The 17,118-nt window shown below is 53.6% G+C and overlaps 1 protein-coding gene across 1 annotated transcript; it reads right to left on the bottom strand.

The window, feature by feature from the left end:
• Positions 1–215: 215 nt before the first annotated feature.
• Positions 216–11,065, bottom strand: SHMT1 (serine hydroxymethyltransferase 1). Its single transcript, XM_065412049.1, has 11 exons — positions 10,964–11,065; positions 9,708–9,853; positions 9,193–9,308; positions 8,782–8,942; positions 7,257–7,338; positions 6,401–6,613; positions 5,201–5,317; positions 3,835–3,957; positions 3,152–3,268; positions 963–1,073; positions 216–388 (listed from the first exon to the last, which is right to left on the bottom strand). The coding sequence occupies exons 1-11, from the start codon at positions 11,063–11,065 to the stop codon at positions 216–218; spliced, it is 1,461 nt and encodes a 486-aa protein (XP_065268121.1).
• Between the last annotated feature and the right edge of the window lie 6,053 nt (positions 11,066–17,118).

Raw genomic sequence — 17,118 nt, 5'->3', positions numbered from 1 at the left:
TGCCTTGTGGGAACAAATCACGAATAGGAGAAGAGAGGAGGTTAACAGAAGTGTGTGTGTGTGTGGTGGTGGTGGGGGGGAAGAGACACGTTTCTCTCAGTTCTCTTTGCTCGTCAGATGGCAACAGAGGCTTTCCTAGTGGATGTACCGCAATCCCTGTTTGCTTCCCCAGAGCTCTCTGGTAGCTCTGGATTGGGTGCAGCTGCTGCCTTGTTTTAAAGGACAGGCAGGCCAGGGAGCGGGAAGGCAACAGCAAAGGTCTCCACCTCCTCTTTGAGAGACTTGAGAGCCGCCTGGTACTTCTCATCGCTCACCAGCCTCTCCTTGAATTCCTTCAGCGTCGCTTTGGGGCTCATGTCGTTCTGAATCCTCAGCGTCAGCTCTATCCCTGTGTGGGCGATCGGTTAATGCTGCCAGAGGGTGGCTCAGACTGACAAACGTTCCCTCCCCATAGCCCATGTAACGCAAACCCGTTAGCTCTCCAGCCCCCGCCACTGGAGGGGAGATTGGGTCTGAATGCATGGTGCAGGCTGTATCCTGCTCCCATAAAGCAGTAGTCAGGAGGACACTGGGCCTAGTCTGCAGGGGATCTGCTGCTCTCAGCGGAAGTGTGGTTGTTTCCACCACGGGGCGACACAAAGAGAGCAGGCCTGAGTGCGTCACAGCAGCCACCGTTCATGCCAGGTTACTACAGGCCCGAAGGGGAGTCTCTGGCACCAACCATTCGGAAAGCGCCTTCGAGTTGGAAAAGGGGCAAGTTAGATCAGGAGTGGACACAGCACCGGGACCGGCCAGGATCCTTTGGTACAGCAGAGCCATACTGAAATCTAGTATTCACCCAGGCCGTGGTCCAACTCCCAGTGTAGTCAGCAGAGTCACAAGAGGAGCTGGCTTAGGTCTCTGTAACCTGCTGGAGCCACAGCTCCCCCTTTCTCAGCCAACCATGGCTGCCTCAGCCTTACCTTTGTGGATAAAATGAGCTACTTTTTGGAAGTCCTCTTCCCGGAATCCCCTGGAGGTCAAAGCTGGTGTCCCAAGCCTCAGGCCGCTTGGGCGCAAGGCACTCTTGTCACCTGTGTCAAAAGAACTGTCAGGAGAACCACGCTCCCACAAGCGCCACTGGAAGGAGCAAGCGTAGTCCCGTGACCAGTGGTCTTGGCTGGAGTTATTTCGGGGGGAGCGGCAGGAGGGTGGGATCCTTCATCTTAGAGCTCTCTCTAGCTTGGTTTGGGGTTGTCCACATGCCCCTCTCTGCCCAGCTCTCATAAGGAGGCTGCATGGCGAAACAGGAAAGCCACTGGCCTCTAGGTTTACAGCCCCAAGACTTGGCCGTGACCCCTCCGCTCGCCTGGAAGCGACGGTGAAGAGGTACATTTAACTGTCATTGGGCTGGTGGGAACAGCAAGCCAGGTCCTGATCAGCCCGTGCCAATTCCCTTTCAGCCCCACCATGAACCAGAGCTTAGAAGGAAAGAAAGAGCAGCCGCCATGCTCCATCCTGTCATTGCCCCCCATGCTCCCCACAGGAAACGTCTCCAGCCAGCAAGGCCATGAGGTGAGTCTCCTTCTAGGACATTCGCATTCTAGGATTCGCTGTCGGCATGGGAGAGAGAATCCTGCCTCTGCTTCCAGCCTGCAAGGCTCCTGTATCGATAGGCTTCCCCCAAGCCCACTGGTTTGATGCACTGATCAGACGTGGAGAGAGCAGGAGCACCTATTTAAATGCTACGTGGTTATGTAGTCCCTTTTATACAGGCAGCTCCAGCATGGAAATGCAGCAACTTCTGGGGTGGAGTGCAGCGCAATGCAGTGGAGGGCAGAGGGGTAATTGGGGGGTGAGGGCAGTAGGCAAACAAGTACTCTAACGTGGGAGTGTCTGCAGAGGAGCTAGGCATGTGCTGCTTTAACGGCTTCCTCCCCAAGGCACATGCACCAGAGAACTTAGAGTGAAGCCTGAATTATCCCTGCTAGGTGTGAAGCTTGGGGGAGGCGGGTGTTTCCAAGCTCATGAGGCAGAGAAGAGGAGTTGAATTCAGCTCCCTGACCTGGCCCTGGGCTTGGAACTGTGGCACGGGGGCTGCTTGGGTCACAGACCAAACGCATCAGCATGAAGCTGGCTCCTCCAGAAATTAAGGCTGCGATTCTGTCACGGAGGTTGCGGAAGTTGTGGATTCCACGACCTCCGCAGCGGCCGGTGCAGCTGACCCCAGGACCCACCCTGGGGCTAGCCGCTTGGATGTCCTGTGGCCAGCCATTGCTGGTGCGGCTGGCCGCGGGGAAGGCCCGAGCATGTCCCGAGGGCTGTAGGGAGAGCAGTTCCCCGGGGGCCTTGGAGCAATAGACCACCAGGGGCAGTCAGCCCCCACCGCTAGAGCAGGGGGGCCCCAGAATAGCAGGGGGGCCCCAGGAGCAGAGGTTTAGTCACCATGGGTATTTATAGTAAAAGTCACTGGCTGTGAATTTTTGTTTATTGCCGGTGACCTGTCCATGACTTTTACTAAAAATACCCCTGACTAAATCTTAGCCTCACCAACAACACTTCAGAGTAAATCTACCTGACGTGCTTACCAGAGAACAAGCTCACAAGTGAGAACCCCCAGGGCACAGGGAGGTGAAGGGTTAACACTGGGAAAGAAAGACCTATTCATGCTGAAGGAACATTCCCAGGTGCTGTCCTTGGTGGCTCTCCAGCGTCCGGCAGAACACACCGAGTACAGAGCCACCTGCCCCCGTTCAATCCTTACGCTGTAGGAAACCTCCTGGCCTGCCTCAGACCTTCCTCCTCTTACCCCGGAGCAGAGATCTGTCCCTGCCCCCAAGGGAAGGTTTCTCAAGTGAGAGCAGGTTTGTCTGGCTTGACCTTACTTCAATGAAGTCTCTTCCCCCACTGATTGAAACAGTTCTAAGTGTGGCCACTAGGGGGCCTAGCACAGCTTGCCAAGCCTGCAACACCCAATTGTCAGCCAAGACCTCAGATCTGCAGCCCTAAAGATAAGGCTCCTAAATCCATATTTTGGCACCTAGCAAAGTGGCCCCGTTTCCCCAAGGATCCTGAGCAACCCCAGCTCTCCAGGTGCTGCCCTGTATCAGGCTGCAACCTGTGTGAAACTGCAAACTCCGCTGAATAGTCAGTTGAGAGAGGAGCCCCTCACCAGGACAGGTGTTCTTGTTACAGGCAATGGAACAGACTTCCAGCACCCGCTCGGCTCTCCCGCCATCCGTCCCTCTGTTGCGCAGGTCCACGAGGATCAAGTGGTTGTCCGAGCCCCCTGGGAGACGAATACAAGGACATGAACTCTAGTGTGTTTGAAGTCACTGAGGCTGGGATATTGGAAGTTAAGCACTTGGGCTCAGTCGTACTCCCACTGACCATTGTAGTTATAATCACAATGCTGTGGGGAGCAAAAGTCGGGCCACAGGGTGGTGGAGCAGCCTGCCATGGGGCAGGGAAGTGCTCCGGCAAAGGCAGGGCTGGGAGAACAGGAACTATCCGACGTCCAAAGGAACCAGGCCTACTAGCTAACGTGTCCCTCTTATTGGCTTGAGGTTCGCTGCTGTGTCTATGGCTCGGGCCACAACAACGTATTAGACGTCTGTATCATTTCTGTGCGCCAAGCTCTGCGCTCAAACTCTCCCCGGACGGGTGGCTGGAGGAAGATCTCCCTGCACGTGTATCCTAAAAGGCTGTGTTATAGCAGAGCTCCGGCACTTTCTATAACCGTCGCAACCCAGCCTGAGTCTGTGGCCTTCACTAGGGTTGGGATCAGACCCTAGGCAATAGAAACGGCCTCATTTTCAGCAAGAAATGCAGTGGCTACCTAGTAGTTGTCCTTACCAGTGACGACATGGTAGCCCAGTGTGATCATAGTTGCAGACAGTGCCTTGCAGTTTGCGACAACCTGCCATTGATAGGCCTTGAATTCCGGGGTCATGGCTTGCTTCAAAGTGACAGCGATTCCTGGGCAGAAAGGAAAAGCGTTGCGTCTCCATGCTGGCAGCGGGACGCCAGGCTGCTCCGTGCCTGTGTCAGCAGTGACCTGGAGCAGTGACAACGAAACCCTGGCCTGGAAAGCTGAGGAACTAGAATCACGGCTTCAGATCTTTGCTACACGAAGCACCTATTGGCCGTCAGTGCTGCCGGGTCCACGTCTACACTAGCTGTGGCTTACGCATTCTAGTGACCGGCTCTAGTGAGAGGCACAAGGGGCTTGTGAACCCCACGGCGGAATTTAATTCCATTTATACAGCTGCCAAAATGTCACTAGCTAATGCCCAATGGTCTGATGGGTCAGCGTCACGGGCCCACTGCAGGGGGAGATTTCTCCAGCGGGATTCCAGATTTCTCCAGCGCAGTGGCCAGATGGGTAGAGTGCAACTGTGTCTTTTGCGTGGTATCTTTCCCCCACCTCAGCACTGAATACCAAGACGTAGATCTGGACTCTCCCAATTGGCGGAAAATCACCTGCTGCCTATTTCTATCAATAGGGAGAGGAATGTGGGAATCCACAGAAAAAAGGCTCTTCTTGCTGATCGACAGGAAGGGCTCGGCCAGGGGAGAAGGGTTCCAGCCAGAGGATGATGCTCTGCTGTTCTTCAGTGCCGGCTATCAGAGGATCTCAAAGCTCGCTGCAAACTGACTAACCCTCCCGCCCTCTGAGCTATAGGGCCATTGTACATCTGGGGAAAGAGGCAGAGAGGAATCTGACCCAGAATGCCAGGGCTCCCCACTCTCATGCTGGGGCCTGCCTGTGGAGGTACGGTCAGCCCTGGGTCACTAGCCCTTGACCTTCACATCCCCATGCACAACCTTGGTCACCTTCAGTACTGGAGTTTTAGCTCCCATATGGTACAAGGTAAGAGGAAGTACTAGAGACCAGCAGAATATTGGGCAGCGGGGGGGCTGCAAACTCATCTGGGTGCTGGTCCTGGGGGGGGGGGGGGGGGGGGGGAGAAGAGGTGCAAACTCATCCCTCCCACTCATCTGTGGGACCCTGCACTGGGCCCTGCCTCCCCAGCTTATGTGGCCTGGCAGGGACTCCTGCGTGGAGCCAAATATCCCTTTGGCCGTCAGCTGCAGCGGGCACCGTTAAGCAACAAGCGCATTTTCTCCTGCTTCAAGCCCTGCAACTTTGGCTGGAACTAGACACCCCCCGGCCCAGCGCTAAAGTTCAGCCCCTGAGCAGCCCTACAGGGCCCCTTACCGGCAATGGCATGGTTGTGAGGCCCTCCCTGAAGCCCTGGGAAGACAGCCTGGTTGATGAGGCTTTCCAGGTTGTATGGAATTTCCTTGCCAGTCTTGGGATCCATGCTGCGAGCTCCTAGGAGGGAAGGGGGATGGTCACTGTCTAAGGGGCACAGCTCACTCATTCTTCATGCGACTTCTCCCGTGTTCTATACCCGGGTGGGTTTAGATCAGTCTCGTTTTAACCCCGGGGGGGCTGGAGTCAGGACGTCACAACGCTGAGCCCCAGCCGTGTGCTTGGAGCTGTGCAGAGCCCACTACGGCCTGTGGAACTTGCAAACTCAAAGAACACGCGGGCACCAGCTGGGTGCTAGGCAGGAGGGGAGAGGAGGGTGGCGGGCTTGGCAGGAGAGAGCTGCGGAGGGATTTGAATGAGGAAAGGGTGAATGTGTAACCCGCTCTGTGGTGCTCTGTCCCCTGTAAGGGGTGACGGGGCCACAGCCTGAGGCTGATGAACCTGCGACAGCCCTGCCAGATGAAGATAGATCTTTTAACTCCGGCAGTAGAGGCTCAGGCCTTAAAATGCACAGCCCCCGGTTCAATCCCTGCTGCCCCGATCCAGGCCTGTACAGGGAATTGAGCTGGGCCGGGCAGGGGGCAGCATGGAGGAGCTCACAAGGGAATGGCAAACCGGGTTCATGGGCAAAGCCTGGCTCAGGGTGGAGGGAAGAGAGAGCAGAGAGGGAAGCCCGGCTGGGCAGAGCCGAGGAAGCCAGACTGAGAAGCTTTGCAAGAGGGTCATGATAAACCTGTCCAGCTCCACCCTGGGAGCGTCACTGACCACATGCAGCCTGGGACTTAGTTAAATCTTATCGAACACGAGGGCCGCTCACGCTGAGGAATTGGTTCCAGGCAGGCTTCATGGGAAGCGTTGTCCCCTACTGAATCGCCCACACCACTCCCTGGAACTCCTAGTTCATCCTTGGGCATTGCCAACCAAGCTGCTCACCCAGGTTGTCCCATTCATTTGGGGATCTAATACTGCCATGGGAAGGACAAGCCCTTTCTCCCCTTCTCTGAAAGCTGCAATCTTGGCTTCCATGGCTCCCGCCAGCCAGAGGGAGAAGGGACCAGCCTTGGCTCCTATTCCGCACTAGCTCTAAGGTCCCCAATGGCCTGCCCGGGGCCTTTCATCCTCTGCTCGCTCCGTGGCCCAAACCTTTCCGATAGAAGATCATGCCGGCCCGGCAGCCTCTCAGCGTCTTGTGCGTCGTGGTCGACACAACGTCACAGTGTTCAAACGGCGACGGCACCACGCCGGCTGCCACCAAGCCGCTGATGTGGGCCATGTCGGCCAGGAGGTAAGCCCCGTTCTCGTCCGCGATCTTCCGCATGCGGGCGTAGTCCAGGTTACGCGAGTAACAGCTGACGCCTGGGCCAGGAGAAAACACCAGCCTCAGGGCGTGTCTATGCTGTGTGATTGACACCCTGGAGTGAGTTAGTGGTGTAGCCGCGGCAGTATGGGCTGTACGACCCGCCCAAACCCTGGGTAATTAGTCAGGCAGCTCTCCCAGCACAAGACCACATGGAGGAAATATTTCGAAGTCCAGGAGCCAGACCATGGGAGGAGCCCAGGATTTGGCCTTAAGAGGCCAGGGTGAGACAAGTGGCAGGAAAAGTCCCACTGTCCAGCAGGGAGAGGCAGACACCTGGTCCAGGCCACCGAAATAGCAGCTGCTAAACTGCCCCCCAGGGTGCTTGGGCTCAGATCCAAACCAGTGCATCCCTGAGGAGCCTGAAGAGGGGGGAGTGACTTGCTGCTGGCCATGCAATGCAGGTGGTGGCAGAACACCAGAATCCTGACTCCTAGTCCCCCTCCCCAAGTCGCCGCAGTGTCAGCACAGAGGCGGCTCAGAACATGCTTGCTGAAATTCGCCACGCTGCTCCCAAGTGTCTAGCCAGCGACTAAGCCGTGTGGCTGGGATCTTTCAATAGCCCAGCGGAAAGGATTTTGAACAGAATCTACCTGCTGCCCAGAGCCTCCGACAGCTGCTTTTCCTTCCCCAGCCACTTACCTGCTATGATCAACTTTGGGTGGAATAAGCGGGCGTTCTCCTCCAGCCGGTCGTAGTCGATATAGCCAGTGTTGGGATTGACCTGGTAAGGGAGCAGCAAGAAGAGACATGCAGGGTAAGCACCATGCACCTCTAGCCTTAGAGGAGAGACGGCTACATCTCGCTCTGCGGCAGCGCTCATCAGCTAGCAGCGCTGCCCGCCCCAGCTGTCCCATGAAGCCCTCGCAGAGTTAAAGGGTTAATGACGGCAGCTCCGTGATGGGTCTGCAGAGCAGACAGTGGCTATTCTCTACTCCTGGGGTTGTCAGAGAGAACTTTCTGCACAGCCATGTCTGATCTCCCTGGCATCCTCCATTAAGGAGCCACAGGTCGAGTCAGCTGGTGATGTCACACAGCAAGTCGTTACCAAGTGCGACAGGGAGCAACTGCCCCCCCCCCATCTGTTCTCTGAGAGCCCAGAACCCAAGGTCAGTCATTAATAGCCTAGGCTCACACTGAACAGTAACCAAACGGGCATTCAGGCTCAATATGGCAGCCCAAATACCACGCTAGCGAGAGAATTTGCCATGTTTAATAAGATGGAGCCTTTACAGAGCAGGTCAAAGATGTTAACACAGTCTGGGAACCAATCTGTGAAAGATGTAAATATCACTGTTCCCATTTGATAGATAGGGAAACTGAGGCACTGAAGTGGCTAACCCAGGGTCACCCACTTGGATCACTGGTAGAGCTGGCAACAGAAAGCAGCTCTCTTGAGTCCCGGGTGGATGTTCAGCTCACACGTCCCTTGTGATTGGAATATAAAGGTGAGCGTAGCACGATCCTGGCTAACTCGTACTTCCACCCAGGTGAGCACTGTTTCATCGGGGGCTCCATCTCTGCTGAAATAACCCTGCAGTCGTTACTGGTGCGGCTCCAACTCACCGAGGAAGCTACTTGTAGAAGTTTGGGCAACTGCAGCAGAAGTTTTCACCCATGCCAGCTGGGTTCCCGGTGCAAACGCTGGCTTAACCCACCCATCAGTCTGGCCCAGCTTTTGTTCCATTCCCCCTTGGGGACAATGGCACCAGAGGTGGACGGCTGCAAGCCTCCCACTTGAGCCCGGAGCCCCGTTCAGGGCTCAGCAGAGCCAGCACACACTGGGTGGGCCATCAGGGCTCTGGAGAGACAACTGGAGGGTTAAGGCCCTGAGCCAATGTCTATTGCAGCCAATAGAAAGAAACCCTCTCCCCCCCCCCCCCATGCCTTCAGTGGGTCTTGGATCAGGCCCTGAGTGTTTGTGCTGGGGCCCATCAGCCTCCAGCACCACCATTTGCCTCAGGAAGACTATTTAACCCTTCGGTATCCACCATCTTAGCACACCCTCCTCTCTGCTAATAGGGGACACACGAAGAAATCCCAGCTCCCAAGGCAGGGCATGAAGCCAGCGTAAGTAGCTTGCATGGAAGAGGAGTGACAATTGCTGGCCTCCACTGATCTCCTCCCAATCAGCCGGGATTTCCGAAACCGGGTGGAGTCCCCTTACCTTGTAGGGCATGGATTCAAAGAAGATTGAGGTAGCTGAGATTTTCTTCTTGTCCGTCATGAAGCCGTGTGTCAGGTGCCCCCCGTCAGGCAAGTCCAGACCCATGATCCTGCCATGGGGCTCCACCAGGGCCGTGTATACCGCAAAGTTAGCGGGGGAGCCTACAACGAAAGGCAGCCCCTGAACACACCGAGCCTTTGGTACCGCTGCTCTCGGAGGGGGGGCGAGATCCAGGCTGTGACCTTGGGAAGGGGTTTTTAAAGCAGTCTCCTCTGAGCACCCCCACTTCCCCACTTGTACCCAGCCCAGGAAGAGGTGACTGGGTTATGGAATGCAGGGGTCCCAATGGCTCGGCAATTGGCAAGGCCATCCCCTTTCCCCTACTCCCAGGGAGGATCTGGGCTTTGTTACCTGAGTATGGCTGGACATTGACCCCCCATTTCTGTGGGTCCAGCCCATAAGCCTCCAGAGCTCTCTTCTGGCAGAGGATCTCCAGCTCATCCACAAACTCCGTCCCGCCATAGTACCTGCAACACAGACGAGAAGAGCAGGAGTGTCTCAGCATCAGCGACGCCTCGTGTTTCCATCCCCGATGCCAGTGGCAGAGTAAGAGCTAACCAGACCCCTCTTCCTTCCCCCGGGGGTCTGGGCAGGAGCCGGCCTGATGCTCCACAGGCTCAGCAGTGACAGTCCTAGCAGGGAAGCTGCAGGGCGACGGCCCACGTTGGCCTCATTCTGCGAGGAGCGAAGTGCAGCCGGGTCTGTTACTGCCTTGGGCAAGGAACAATTTACAGCTGGTGGCTGCTTGGGCCCGTCATGGAGCAGCGATCGCTTCCTCAAGGACAGTGAGCCAAGCCAGGGAGGGTTGGACTCTCTCCCACCCCCAGAGAACACCCTTTGGACGTGAATCCCCCCACATTCCACACCTCTGTCCCGGGTACCCCTCCGAGTATTTATTGTTCATGCAGGAGCCCAGGGCCTCCAGAACCGCTCGGCTTGCAAAGTTCTCGGACGCAATCAGCTCCAACCCAAGCCTCTGGCGCCGCTTCTCTTTCTTGATGAGGTCGTACACCTTTAAGAGAGAAGAAGCCCCCTCCTTATCAGTCCTGTACAGAGCATCGGACGCTGGGAGGTGCGCTCTCTGGGGCAAAAGAGCGACAGACGGGAGAATGGAAAGATACAGAGGCATCCTGCCATGGACAAGGGAGGCAAGAATCCTCTCTCTTGTGCCTGTGAACCTGGAACACTGGGCGTCGTTCTACCAGAAAGATACTGACAGACTGGAGCGCGTGCAGAGAAGAGCAAGAAGAGACCCGGGGAGGGAGGCTGACTCACTGCAGTTAAAAATAGAGCTTGGCTAAGGGAATGTAGACGGGGGAGACACAAATCCACAAAGATTGGAAAGATGATGTGAATACGCAGGACAGGGAGAAGTTATTTAGAGCGGTGCCAGGGGGAATAACCTAGGCCTAACACGATGAAATTAAGCACACATTAGCCTGCATGTTAGAAGACGTTTCCCAAAAGTGAGCACTTGGAGGAACATGGACATTGAACGGAGCAAGGCACTATGGAAGTGAAAATTGGCATGAAGAAAAAAGACGACTTTCTAATGTCTATAGATCTCCCCTTCTCGTTTGCTCCATTGTCATGGAACAAGCTGCTAGCTGCAAGGGCCACAGCTGTGCTCATTTCCATATAAATAATATCCGATCCCACACAGGAAAGAGACCCTTGGTTTGAGAAATCTGGGATGAGACAATGAATAGACCTATTATGTAGCACAGCTATAGGCCACCACATGGGAGCGTTGGGTTTGGAGCGACCTTCACACTCATGGCAGCAGGGACTGGGAACGCCATGGAGGTGATGCTCCCAGTCACTGGTGAGGAGAGCTACCAAGCCGTCTCCTTTGCCACCCCCTTGGGGCTGCCGCATGTGGCAGGGGGAATGGGAAATGAGGTGAGTGGAGGCAAGTGACAACCCAGGACTGGATGACCAAACTTGGACTGACCCACCAGCCCGAGTCATTGCCTCAGGAAGATCAACATCCCTTTGGTTGCATGGGTCCCGGAGCTGGGAGGATGAATCAAGATCTCGTGCCGTGAGTGCTTGGGTTTCCCCTCTGCCAAACGCACGCAACCCTTTCCCCACCACAAACACTGGAAAAAAGCCTTCTCACCTCCGGGTCACTGGTATCAAGCGGCTCCATGACCATCTTGTTATGGGACACCCAGAGTTCAGCGCTGGGGAGCTCTCCATTGACATTGGTTAAGTGAGCCATGCTGGGGGCAGTTGTTTGCTTGATATAACGTGGTCTGAAAACAAACAGAGTGGGACAGATTGTAGAGCACTGTTAAAAACAGCCACCCACTGGAGGTGAACTCTCCCTGTAGCACTCCTGTCTTGTTTTTAAATAGATTCCTTCCCAGGCTGTGACCTGACTTTCCAGTTTGCAGCCTGCAGTGAATTAAGTGCAGAGTTATAAATTATAAACCCCAATGAATCTATGAATACAGGGCCTGATCCAAATCCATGGAAAGAACTGTGGGGTTGGGACCAAGCTGATAATGAAAACTCTACAGTTCTTAGAGACCCCATCCATTTAAAATCTAGTCCATTTTTTTAAAAATGGTCATTTGAGGGCTATCCCTACCCCTGCCAGTTGTTGTGGTTCTACAATCACTTGGTTATTTTAGCTGTTTTTCTTTTGTTTGTTGCTGGGTCAGAGATCCACACATACAACCGGGGAAAACTGTTGACCTGACTCTACACAGGAAATAGCGAAACTGGGCATTTGCCAGCACTTGGTGTGGTCAAAATCACACTGAAGAGAGAAAAGCATTGTTTTTCCTCCCAACTCTTAGTTCCAGAAAGGTTAGGACTTACTTGTAACAGTAATTGGTAAATACATTTTTGGACAGAAGTATGTTGTTGTTTTTTAAATTGCTGCTCTACTTAAAGGGACAGGCTGCTTGAAACATACAAGAGATATTAAATTCACCACACTGTCTGATAAATGTCTCTGCCACCCTTATTTACAAGTAGTACCTTGCACGCAGGAGTAGTCCTATGTAAGACCACAGGATTTCTCATATGAGCAAGGCCCTGCTCGATATGAATAAGGGTCACAGAGCAGGTCAAAGGCCCAGAGCATGTGTGTTACAGTACACTGGATCCACGCCAAGCTCCCTATTTACAGTAAGTGTGACAATCAGGCCTGACCAATGCAATCCGAAAAGCTACGTATCCACTAATCAAAGTCCATCAATGTGACTTCTGTGGAGATCATAAGCTAACAAGCATAAACTCTCAGAATCATGTCTTAGTCAAAAACAAAAACTCCTTTTAAACATTAACTCCTCAAGGCTAGTGAAAGGCCATGTACAGCTAATTAGGCAATCTCATTTTGTTTGCTAGTGCCAAATAATTAAAGTCCATCTGGAAATCTGTCTGCCCTGGCTTGAGAGCTCCTCCCGCCCTGCAATTCTAAATTTACCTTTACTCCCCCATGAATCTGCTGTTATCTCTTTGTGGCACTGTAAATTCTGCACCTCAGAAAAGCTGAATTGCAAAAATGGAGCCAGAAATAAATGTGGCTTAGGTTGGAAAAGTAGGATTTGCTATTCCATGCAGGCTGATATCCCAGCTCCTGCCAGACCAGATCATCATTAACTAACAAATAATAAGCTATTGTATAGCATTTTTCACTGGTATATCCCCAAGTACTTTACAGAAGGTGGGTGGACAAGTACTGTTCTCGCCACTTCACCAATGGGGAAAGCAAGGCAGGGTTAAGCAAATTGCCAAAAGTCACAAAGAGTAAGTGGCAGAAAAGGAACCCCGTGTATGAAATTGAGTCCCTCCCTCACTCCCATTCCAGGGCCCTAGCCCCTGGACCATGCTATCCATTAAGTGCTTATTGTTTATTCAGTGCTATACAGGAAACAAAAGATACGGTCCCTGATCCAAGGATCGTATCCAACCCCCGGTCCATCAGATCCTGTATCTCAACTCTGGCAGTAACCGACACCTGATGCTTCAGGAAAAGCACTATATAGTTCACTTTGTGCCCTTCAGCTAGGGTCTGTGTTATACATTTTGGCTGGAGACAGCTCCCATTCAAATTATAAAATATTACAATCAGTAAAAATTATTTTCCTGTGCACCTGCAGTAGGCCTCAAAGAAAAGATGGTTTTAGCCAGAAGGAGAGTGTAGAATCCATTCCCTCCCACTTCACGAACTTTAACTACTTTCAGTCACTATGATTTAAGGGGAAATTTAGTTTACACTTGAAACCCACTTTCCCAACAGCCCCATTCTTTAAAACAAGCCCAAATCTTCGTGTGCTGCTGCAAAAGAGGGAGGAAATCACTTTCCATCTCAACATGATTTTGCCCCAGCCTCTGCTATGTTACCTCCAACTTCAATTCTGCCACCCCAGCCAGCGAGGTGCTGGGGGCATAAAAGAGACAGACAGGCAATCTGAGATTATTTCACTAGGAGGGTGGTGAAGCACTGGAATGCGTTACCTAGGGCAGTGGTGGAATCTCCATCTGTAGAGATTTTTAAGGCCCGGCTTGACAAAGCCCTGGCTGGGATGATTTAGTTGGGAATTGGTCCTGCTTTGAGCAGGGGGTTGGACTGGATGACCTCCTGAGGTCCCTTCCAACCCTAATCTTCTATGATTCTAGGGATCCCCAAAATAGAAGTATCAAGACCCTGGCTCCAACTTCCTGTTGCTTTCCCAGCCCCCCATGCAGAAAGCAGAGGCAGCTGCTGCTAAACTCCTTTCAGCTCAGCCCAGCCAAGGCACAAAGCCCAGGCAGTTCAGGAGAAGAGGAGAGAGACAGCGACCCCCAGCCCCACGTGCACCTGGGGCTAATGCCAACAGATTTACCCGGATCCCGCTGCACCTGGCTCAGGGCCTCTCTAGACTCCAGCCCCCACGCTGGGAAAGGGCTGAGGGTCCCCGGTGGGAATCCGCCGCACTTACCAGGCTCCCAGCGCGCAGGGGCTGCCGCAGCTCGGAACAGACTCAACCCACTCGCACCTAGAGCAGCACCATGCCCCCGCGCCCCGGCGCTGGAATCTTCAGACATGCCCCGCCTCGCTCTCAGCCAATCGCCGAGCAGCCCGCGGGCCCCGCCATTGGAACCTTCGGAATCGCCTCAACCAATCGGAGGCGCGCGTGCCATCCGTCCCGCCCTCTGCCCCCACACTATTAGCCCAGGCCGAGGCCGCCAGCCCCAGAGCAGCACGTGGGTGGGTGATGATGCTCGTGGGTTGCCAGAGCCCCTCGCCCGGGCCACGTGGGGGGTGGCGAGGGAGGAGGAGGGGCCCGATGCCCAGCGGGAGGGGAGCATGGCCGCCGGCAGGGAGGGGGGAGAATGGAGAGCCGCAGAGCCCCGCCGGCTCTCAGCATGCGGGAACGGGGAGATCGACCCTAGCAGACAGCCTGGGGGTGGGGTAAATCCGCCTCTGGGTAGGCAAGGGGGATCTCCCCGCCGGCTGAGGAAGGGCGAGCGCTTTGCCTCTGGGAGCCTGGCCAACACCCAGAGCGCTTTACTATCCGGGTCCTCGCAGTGCATCGCTCCTCCTTCCCCCAGTAGGCACCTGCACCCATGCAACTGTTACAGCCCCCGCCCCTCCATCCGTGCCAATCCACAGAGACCAGCACTCACTGCAGCCAGAGCTGGCGCTAGGCATAAGCAGGCTAAGCAATTGCTTAGGGCCCTGCGCAGCTCAAGCTGCCCCCCTCCCCCATTAATTATTAGTATGTAGGGTGGGGGGCTATTCCAGCATAGGGCCCCCAATGGGCTAGGATCGGCACAGCCCAGCTGCAATGGTTGCTCTGTCACTCAAGTTGCAGTCGCACAAGCTTTATAGCTGTGCAGGTCACTGGTTCAGTCCCCAGTGTGTCAGCCAAGAGGGCAGCCGTCACGCAATATTAAGGATGTGATTTTGAATTAATGAACCCTAGAAGGGGGCCTCCGCAACTTCTGCAGGCGCCTGTGCGTCTCGCATGGCAGAGGAGGGAGATCGGAGATCGAAAGCAGTAAGAGCAGGTTCCCTCCTGTTCTCAGGAACGATTAAAAGGCCAGGAGGAAAAACTGCCCCTGATGCAGACAGACAGGAGGCTCAGCACTATGGGGCAATCTTACCCCTGGGTCACCAATAGACACTGATGCTAAATAGACACTGAGGATCAACCCCCAAATACAACATGAAGCCTCATTCTGGGCAGATTGTACCCACCTCAGATGGTCTCTCGAGGCATCTGTCCCTTTGCGATCCGCTTGGGGAATTCTCTTTGACTTGTGAGCCCAATACAATAGTGAATTGGGCCACATGTCCCCAGCATTACAGCTTCCACTCGGGATGGGGTTGGGTCACTTGGCACATTTTCACAGCTGCACCTTTGAGACGTCTTTCATCCTGCCAACCAAAGTGATTGCTTAGGACAACATCTCGGGACAGGCTATGGCCAGAGATGCCAATGGGTTAAATTCTACTCCCTGTAAATTGAGGAACAAGACAGTGGAATAAATGATGCCCCGTAAATTCCCCATGAACTCAGGCCATGGAAAGACCAAACAAGCTAACCTGAATCACTCTCAGAGCCACTCACTGTCTCGAAAGCTTCTTGACAATAAGCCCAGCTGCTGCACTGCTCACTGTGCCCAGAAGCTGAGAGCAGAGAAGCGGTGAGAGGCATAAGGCAGCGGTGAGTGGTCCCAAGTTAATCCGAGTGCCAGGAATTAAATGGGGGTGGGAGGCAGTGAAAAAAGCAGGAGGGGGCTGGGACTTCAAAGGGGGATTTGCTTGTAAATGGGAGATTATAATAAATTATTATACTTTGTACTGAAAGATGTATCCTAAAAGGCACCTTGCTGAAACAGAATTCAATTATAAAGCACCAGGTAACAGGATCACTGAGGGCTAGAATAAGGTACCATATTCAGTGCATGAGACTCCGATCCTACCAGCATCTCTAGCGAGATGCAGGGCCATTCAGAGCATATTAGGGGAGGTGTGGGCAGATGTCTGCTGGCAAGAGAGGTGTTTTTTTGGTAGCTTGCCCATGTCATTAATTTCCTGGGTAGTTTTCACATGGGCTATGATCCTGAGTCCACTGAAATTGATGGCAAAACATCCACTGATTTCTAGGGGACCAGGATTTCACCCGTGACTTTTAGAGCAGTGAGAAGACCACATGCCCATCCTAAAATGTTCCATTTGGTAGTGACCGTATCACACCAACTGAGAGAAAGAGTAGCTTCTGTGCCCAGTGTCAACACAGAGCCTAAACCTCTAGGGTCTCCAGGACCCGTTCAGTGCCAGCCTTTGGAATACCATCTCCTCCTAACTGGAGCGTCACCTGTGCGTAACCCTGCCACAAAAATTCGCTCCTTCTTGGAGGCAGCCATGCCAAACCTGTGAAAAAAACGCAGAAATTGGGCTTGTTTTTGGCTTAATTGGCTTGTGAGTTGCTTGTTGGCTAGTTTTTGGCTTGTTGCTTGTTTGGCTTGTTGCTTCTTTTTTTTTGATCGGCTCCCGGCAAGCAGGGGCAAGGGGTGGAGAGAGTCAGGGGCGCACAGCGGGCCCACCACAGTTCCAGACTGCACGCCGGGGGGATCTAGTCACATAGAGTGTTGGGGTTCTTATGGATTGGCTTGTTTTGGCCTTGTTTTGAAATGGGATTAGCTTGATTTTTGGCTTATTGTGAAAATCAGGGTGCTTATTTACTGCATGAAAGTTGGCAACTGTGCTTGGAGGGAAATAGAGACTTTTTGTGTGTGGCTTTCTTCTTTTTTGCTGTTAGAGGAGAAAAGCGTCCCGGTGCGATTCTCCCTGTGAGTTGGGTATTGTGCTTTCAAAGTTTCCATTTATAGTAGTGGGGCTCCAAGGTGCTCCAATGGCGGCTGAGCTTACGCCTGAACATCTTATTTTAACTGTTGGACAAAATCAGGCACCAGATACAGGGCTCCTTTAGGACCAGTTTCAGCCCTCTGATATTCACACACAGCTCTTCCCTACTCCCAGCTGTGGCACCTCCTTTCTGGGATCTCGGCCAAGGTACTTAAATACCTTATGCCTCACTTTCCCCATCAGTAACATAGGTCTACCTTTGTAAAGTGTTGTTGAGAGCCTCAGATGAAAAGCTCTAGATAAGCATTGTCAATACTAAATGTCAGTTATTTCCCAGATTCATGGTCTTACGGGTTTTTGGTGCGCTGTTGTTGGCAAAGATTCTCACCTCACACCGATTGCCCGGCAACTGCCAGTGCCGCAAATAATAGCAGAAGTGTTCTTGTCTAGTTTCAGGAGCCCAG

The sequence above is a fragment of the Emys orbicularis genome, chromosome 10, assembly GCF_028017835.1.
Source record: "Emys orbicularis isolate rEmyOrb1 chromosome 10, rEmyOrb1.hap1, whole genome shotgun sequence".
In the NCBI taxonomy this organism is placed as follows: Eukaryota; Metazoa; Chordata; order Testudines; family Emydidae; genus Emys; species Emys orbicularis.
Note: the sequence above shows the minus strand (reverse complement) of the source record. Positions and strands in the feature narration are given on the sequence as shown.

Coding starts and splice junctions, on each gene's coding strand:
- SHMT1 (XM_065412049.1), bottom strand. CDS start 11,065: ATGGCTCACTTAACCAATGTCAATGGAGAGCTCCCCAGCGCTGAACTC. Junction 6,614..7,256: donor CCCAAAGTTGATCATAGCAG/GTAAGTGGCTGG, acceptor CTCCTGGCCCAG/GCGTCAGCTGTTACTCGCGT. Junction 5,318..6,400: donor CATGATCTTCTATCGGAAAG/GTTTGGGCCACG, acceptor CTTCCCTCCTAG/GAGCTCGCAGCATGGATCCC.